Consider the following 7,973-nt stretch of genomic DNA (forward strand, 5'->3'; position numbering starts at 1 on the left):
AGTGTTTTTAAAATAAAAGGACTTCTTTATAGAAAATTTAAGTTTAGTAGAAATAACTTAAAATATCAAAATGTAACAGTTGTAATAGTTAAAGGGATTGGTGAGGATTGATAAGGAAGGTTTTCTAACAGGGAATGGAGGAGTTGAAGGGACAGAGGGAATATGGATGCTGGTGAGGAAAAAGGAGAAAGAACCCCTGCCAAGAGGCTGTCTGTAATAAATGGGTTCCCAAAAATGGGCCAACTATGATAGCTTGAGGGGATGTCTTCTCTACTGATTGATGTTGAGGACACCCCAGGGCAGGTAGGGACAGACCCTCCTGAGGGACAAGCCTCCTGAACCAAGGTCACCCAGCAGGGGTCTGATAAGGACCCTTTATGGTTGAATGGCTGTCCTTAAGTTCTGCTCCCTCTATGTTCCCCTGAAATGATAGTTCTCCTCTTTTCTGACTGCAGTTTATTTAAATAAAGATAAATTTAATAACAAGTTTGGATAGGGATTGTATCAGAGTAGAGGGAAGAGGGGTTCCCTATACCTTGCCCAGATTGGGTTTGAGTCTCTCAGCTTTTTAGCTGAGGCCAGGCCTCAAAGGCAGGTGGGGGGGGTTCTTTTACTCTTGTCTATGCTAATCTATGCTAGCTTTCTTAAGTTCAAAGTCTTTAGCAATAGAAAGCAAGAAGGAAGAAAAGATTCTGACCTTTAGAACTTGTTGGGCCTCTCTCTTGAGGCTGATGCCCCTGAAGACCGACCTTAAGTTCCAACAACTCCCCTTAAATCTTTTTGTTTGATGGCACAATCACAGGAATCCAGGTAAAGCATACAGTTGGGAAATATCCAGGAATAGAGGTATTTCTATCCAGAGACAGGGAGAGAGCACAACTTCCAGTCTGAGGGCCAGGACAGCGAGACCTCGAGAGCAACTGTCACTCTCCAAGATGCCCTTCCCTCCCACCAACTGTCAGTATCTTCACTCTTAACTTTCCAACTGCTGTTTGTTCCACCTCAGTGGCAAAAAGGCCCAAAGCTTGATTCAGTTTTCCTTTCCACACAGCTTAAAGTTAATATGACTAAAGATAATATTAGCAGTTATGTGAAAAATTGGCCATATGTTTTTAGACTTATAAAATATACATTGTTTAATTCCTCCAGGCTATTACTAAAGATATGTTTGAAGAAGCTCTACGTGCTTTGGCTGATGATGACTTCTTGACAGTAACTGGAAAAACTGTTCGACTACTCTGAAGAAATAAGATACAAGCGATAATGAGTGCTATTATGTTCTGCTTTTCTACCAAAATGTTTCATTTATTTGCTTAGATAAAGTTACCAGTTTTGCTTCATTATTTGTCAATCACTGTAAATAACTGATTTCTAAAAGAGAACTTAATAATTCTTTTTTTCAAATATTAATTAGGGGGGGCAGCAGTGGATTGAGAGCCAGGCCTAGAGACAGGAGGCCCTAGGTTCAAATCTGGCCTCAGACATTTCCCAGCTATGTGACCCTGGGCAAGTCACTTAACCCCCATTGCCTAGCCCATACCACTCTTCTGCCTTGGAGCCAATACACAATATTGATTCCAAGATGATAGGTAAGGGTCTTTATAAAAATATATATATATATTAAGTAGGTATCACTTTTTGTAATGAGACACATTCATTAAAAATGCTTTTGCATACTACTTTTCAAATCTATCTTTTCTTAGTATAGACCTTGTTAGAATTTATACATCTCTTATCCATATTTTTCTATAAATATCCACAGATGATGAACCAATGTGCTGAATTTTTTTTTTTAATGTTAAATGTCTTAGGGGTAGTACCACACACAGAGACCCCATCTTCTCCATAACCATGTATTTCTCAGCACTGCTACTTTTTGTGGTAGCAAAGAACTGGGAACAAAGTGATTGCCTATCAGTTGGAAGCAAATAAACTAAATGGTGTACAAATTAAAGGTATTTTATTATGTAGCAAGACATAATGATTACCAGGAATTCAGAGAAACACAGAGCTTTGAAGAACTCTACATAGCAAAGCAATCAAAACCAGAAAAGTATATACTATATTACTACATTGTAAATTTTTTTAAATCCTTAAAAATGTTGAGCTGAGCAATTGTAATAATCAATGTAATTCCCACAGAAAAAAAAGATAGCCAAACAAATAGTGGTGCATACCTGTAATGAAGTACCACTGCACCCTAAGAAATGAGTATGAAGAATAATAGTAGCTATCATGTAGATAACACTAAGATTGGGAGGAGTGCAACAACCTTGTGTGGTAGCTTTACTGTCCCCATTTTACTCATTAGGAAATTTAAAAGTTAAGTGACTTGCCTGTAATATGAGTCAGCAGGTATCTGAGGCAGGATTTGAACCTGTCTTCCTGTCTTCAACCTGCTATATCTACAACACTGTCCTGCTGCCCAGAATACTTAAATGAATTGATTAAAAATGAGGTAAATAGAATCAGGAAAACAACATACACAATGGGTGCAATATTCAAATAGAAAGGAGAGTAAAAAGAAACTATGTGCAATATAGTGACCAAGTCTGTCCCTGAAGACAAAATGAGAAAACGTATCTTTGGGGGGGAGGAGAGAGGGGTTGTTTCAAAATTATAGCTCTCTAAGGAAAAAAGATATTTGAAAATAAAAGTATGAATTTGAAAAAAATTTATCTTAAAAGACACTAATAAATTTGCTAAAAGTCTTATTTTGAATACAGAAATAAGATGAAATAACTAAGGAATTCACAGTCCTCAAGGATTTTTATATCAGGAATACTGAAACTAGAAGAACTAGATGCTAGTGAAAATGGTAAGGAGGACTGTTGATACATGACCATTTAGAATGCTGAATGTGAATTTTAAAACTACTCCACCCTAATCAGACTGTATTTTAAAGATCTAATTTAGCTATTTCCTGATTAGTAACAATGGAGATACTTGGTTTAACAGAATCAAGTCTTGGGAACTCTACGTTTCTCCACCCTCCTTAGTTTAACAAGATTAGGAAGGTCTGCACCAAACTCAAGGATTAAGTATCTGAAAAAAATGGCCTTCAACAGACATATGCAGAAAAAGCAGACAGACCCCTGGGCTGTCCTAAGTCAAGCTAAGCTCTCATTGGTACAGATGAGACACAGGAAAGTGACATAAAACCATCCATATAAGGCACATCACTGTTTCTCTTCACCCTCTTTCCCTGGAGAGGTGACTCTGGCTGGCAGCATGCTAGGCATTCAGACATCTTGGAGTGGTGGCAATTATTTGGGTTTGGTGGTAAGTTTGCCCTTCAGCTGATTCAGGTTCAGGCATCTTGGCTGAGCCCCTTTTGGAGTCCAGGCTGACTCCTTCCTCCTTCACACTCCAAAACCTTATTTTCTAGATCTTCCAATCTTCCTGCCCGGTACTAGCCAGGCGGGAGAAAATCTTACTCCTTTTCCTTCGCCCTTCTTAATCTCCTCCACTATCAATTAAATCACCATAAAATTTTCAGCTGATGGGTATTTTATTATTTGGGGTTTTCCCTGGCAACCATTTAAATTTAGATTTAAGTCACAATGCTAAAATTATCTTTACAGAATTTTTTGTCTATTTTATTCCTGTTTTCCAAGGACAGTGATCTTTGCATTGAGAAAGTTGTAACAATTAAAGTAGTGTATGGCATAAACTGTTACAGATAAAAGAGTGGTTGTCTTAAACTGTGACCTCAAAGATATGTTTTTTTATATTAAAAATAAACTGGTCACCAGGGGAAAATTCCCAAATATGAAATATGCCCAAGTCAGCTGGGTTTTTATGGAGATTTTAATTAATACAAATAAGGAATTAATGAAAGAGAGTAAGAGGAAACAATGAGAAAAGAGATAGGCCAGCCTAGGCTTTTAAGCCTTAAGAGAGACATCAGTCAGTCTTTTATCAACTCAACACAAGATCTGTCCAAAGCAAGATTTTAGTGTTCAGAGAGACACCAGTTCAGCTTCAGCTAGCTCAATCAAGTTCAGCCACCAAGCCCTTCAAGGCAGTTTTGGCAAGCTGCCTCCTCCAATTCAAGGTACAACCAAAATGGTTTAGAATTAGGAAACCTAGGATGACCATTTAGCTTCCCTCAGAATCCCCAGCCAGGCTCAGACAAACTACATCCATAGTCCTGAGAGAACTGACATTTGCTGAATTCTAATCTTTGAAAATTCTTAGACATTGTGTATTCAAATTCTTAAAGGACTGCCATGTGAAAGAAAGATTACATTTGTTCTGTTTGCCCTCAGATGGCAGAATTAGAAACCAAGGGATAAAAGTTCAAAAGAGGGAGATAAGGATTCGTGCTATCCAAAAGTGTATAATGAGCTATAGTTTCCAGCAATAAGGAGGGGAAGATATGTTCCCTGTTAAATTTAATTGTGGTTGGACTCTGAATATTTATGTAGGTGGTCACCAGGGATTTAATTTCTAAATCCCAAAATTAATTGCTAAAGTAAGTGAAATTTATGGTAGTTTATTTACAATAGAAGGAAGAAAAGGGGAGAGAGTGAGCTCTGGCTTCCGCTAATACCAGTTAGAAATTCTAAGCCCAGCCAGTGGGAAAGAGTCTCAAGACAATGGGCCTTTCCTGGAGGGTTCATGCCTCCAGAAAGGTGGGGTCACTAAGTCAGCCTTTCACTCACCAAGTGTGACTGTCTAAAGGGAAGAAAGGAAGTTAGTCTTCCTTACTAGAAGTTGATTACAAGCATGGTGTATTCTGTGAAAGAGCAGTGCATTACCTGTTTCAAATAGCTTCTTGCTTTAAGATGTTTTATGAAAGTCTTTATTTTGTTGTATTTTGCTGATTGTTTTGTTTAAGATTTAATTTTGTTGTTTTAAGTTTGTATATTAATGTACTCAATACTATTCTGTTACACTGAATCAGTTTAATCTACTGTGTTTTAACTATTAGATATATTCTCTTACTTTTCCCCAATAACTATACTAAACAAAATATTGTAAAGCCCATAAAACAGCTTTTTCTTCCATTTTGCATTTAAGTGTCACATAGATGACAGATGAATTCAACCTTGCTAACAACCTTTGGAGAATTTAATGAGCTAAGAATTAAAATGGTAATTCTAAGAGGTCTTCTGAAATAATTTTAATTAACTAATGGTTTCTGAAAGGATGATTTTAAAAAATATATTATAAAGAATGTTGTGTTAAAGGTAGAGAAAAAAAAGAAATGTTCCTACCAAGGTGTTTCTATGAAGCAGGAATCCAAAAAGAGCTCCTGCAAAACTCTTCAGTTTAACTTACTTCCACCAGAACACTCTAGATTTCTATTTGCCATGGTTGAAAGATTTTCTACATCTGCAAAAGTTGTGACAAATATCCATCAGTTCATAGGGTTTTGTTTTGTTTTTTTTGTCATACAGCAACTTCTATGAAATATGATAGTGGGTTTGTTTGCTATTGTAATTAATTGGGCTATTGTGAATTTTGGGGTCTTTGGTATTCCTTTGAATGTGCATCATCTACATTACTATTTTATTCTGAAAACCTTTTGTACTCACACAGTGGTTAAGTTAAAAAAAATGGATCTCATTTTTCTTTAACTTTTTTTTATTTTGCAGTAATATAAGTTTAAAATACATTTGCTAATATGATTGGGGATATAGACCCTAAATGAACATCCTAGTGCAAATACCAACAACATGGAAATGGGTTCGGCTCAAGGACACATGTAGTACCCAGTGGAATTGCGTGTTGGCTATGGGAGGGCTAGGGTAAGATCACCAAACTTGAAGTTGTCAGATTTCAGTTTGAATTCAACCGGCTGTTTGACTCTGGGGCTATCACTTGCTCTTCTTAAAGCTTCAATTCTCCCCTCTGTAAAATGGGACTTATAATCCTTGAATTAATTACTTGTAAATAAAACACTATAAAAGTATGGGGGAAAAGAATTTTAATTTGGCATCTGTGTGGAGGACAGGGGAGAGTAGAAAACAGAGAGATCAGTTAGGAACCTTTGTGGTCATCCAGGGGGGAAGGGGATGAGGGTTTGATTAAGGTGATGGCTCAAGAGTGGAAAGAAATAAGATTGAAACTGTAATGTTTAAAGAAATAGTTTGGAGGGGCAGGGGACAAGGGGACAATTGTAACAGATATGGAGTGATTTAAGGGAGAGAGGGAATACGGATGCTGGTGAGATAAAAGGAGAGACATACCCCTGCTGAGAGGCTATCTTTGAAAAATGGGATTCCTGAGAAATGGACCACCTATGATAGCCTGAGGGGATGTTTCTCTATTGATTGACATTTGTGAATTTTAAAACTATTCCACTCTAATCAGAAAATTCTTTAGAAGATGTGGTGTAGCTATTTCTTGATCAGTAACAATAGAGATACTTGGAATAACAGAATCAGGTCTTGGAAACTCTACATTCTCCACCCTACTCAGTTTAACAAGATTTTGAAGGTCTGCATCAAACTCAAGATTTAATTATCTGAGGACATGGCCTTCAACAGACATGTGCAAAAAAAAGGACAGACCTCTGGGCTGTCCTAAGTCAAGCTAAGTCCTCACTGGTTCAGATGAGATGCAGAAAAGTGATGTAAAAACATCCATATAAGGCATGGCACTTCCTGTCCCTTTCTCTTTCCCTGGAGAGGCAACTCTGGCTGGCAGCATGTTAGGCGTTCCAACATCTTGGGAGTGGTGGCAGTTATTGTCTGGGTTTTGGCGATGAGTTTTGTCCTTGACCTGATTCAGGTTCAGGCATCTCAGCTGAGCCCCTTTTGGAGTTCAGGTTGATTCCTTCCTCCTTCACAGTCCAAACCCTTACTTTCTAGACCTTCTAATCTTCCCACCCAGTACCAGAGAAATCCTTCTCCCTTCTTAATTTTCTCTACTATATCAATTAAATCACCATAAAATTTGGCAGCTGACTTGGGTATTTTATTATTTGGTTTTCATTAGGATTTTTATAAATAAAATCCTTGGTGACCTAAATTAATTATACATTCAGTCTCAGCCATAATTTCACCCTTTATGTATTGAAGATATCCCAGAGCAGGTAAGCACGGTCCCCCCCGAAGGACAAGCCTCCCCCCGCAGAGGGGGTCTGATAAAGACCATTTATGTTTGAATGGCTGTCCTTAGGTTCAGCTCCCTCTATGTCCCCTTGAAATGATAGTTCTCCTCTTATCTGACTGCAGTTATTTAAAATAAAGATGAATTTTAATAACAATGTTGGATTAGGGAGGTATCAGGGAAGAGGGAATCAGGATTTCCCTAAATTGGGTTTGAGTCTCAGCTTTTGAGCTGTGGCCAGGCCTTGCAGGCTGATGGAGGGTTTCTTTTATTCCTGTCTATGCTAATCTGTGCTAGATTTCTTAAGTTCAAAGTCTTTAGCAGTAGACAGCAAGAGGAAGAAAAAGTTCTAACCTTCAAAGCTGGTTGGGCCTGACTCTTCAAGTTGACACCCCTAAAGGCCAGCCTTACAGTTCAAAATGCTCCCCTTACATCCTTTTGTTCAATGACACGATCACAGGAATCCACGTAGAAAACACAGTTGGGAAATATCCAGGAATAGAGGTACTTCTATCCAGAGACAGGGAGAGAGCACTCCTTCTAGTCCAAAGGCCAGGTAAGAGAGTCAGGAGACAAAATGTCACTCTCCAAGTTCCCTTCCTCCCCCCCAACTGTCATTCTTGTCAATATCTTCTCTCTAACATTCCAACTGCTATTTGTTCCACATGAATGGCAGAAAGTCCAAAACTTGCTTCAGTTTTCCTTTCCACAATTTTTTTTGTGACCTTCCCAAGGTTATTTATTTTTATTATCCTTACCAATTTACTAAATCTAATTACTAACTACTCCCTCCAAAATAATAAACGATCCTGCCAGAAGAGTTAGTTCAAGGCATAGAAAACAAAATCATTAGAAGAAAGGATGGCAGCATTGGGAATCAAGAATTATCAAGAATTTTATTCAAAGTTTGA

At 37.9% G+C, this 7,973-nt stretch overlaps 1 protein-coding gene across 3 annotated transcripts in view; it reads left to right on the forward strand.

The window, feature by feature from the left end:
- Nucleotides 1–5,574, forward strand: part of MCM4 (minichromosome maintenance complex component 4) — a 31,935-nt gene extending 26,361 nt beyond the window's left edge. For all 3 annotated transcript variants that reach the window (XM_007487150.3, XM_007487149.3, XM_007487148.3), the window contains exon 17: nt 1,150–5,574. In XM_007487150.3, coding sequence (XP_007487212.2) covers nt 1,150–1,242 — 93 coding nt within the window. In that variant the 3' untranslated portion in view covers nt 1,243–5,574. The remainder of the gene's footprint in view (nt 1–1,149) is intronic.
- The last annotated feature ends 2,399 nt before the right edge of the window (nt 5,575–7,973 follow it).

This window comes from Monodelphis domestica, chromosome 3, assembly GCF_027887165.1.
Source record: "Monodelphis domestica isolate mMonDom1 chromosome 3, mMonDom1.pri, whole genome shotgun sequence".
Classification (NCBI taxonomy): domain Eukaryota; kingdom Metazoa; phylum Chordata; class Mammalia; order Didelphimorphia; family Didelphidae; genus Monodelphis; species Monodelphis domestica.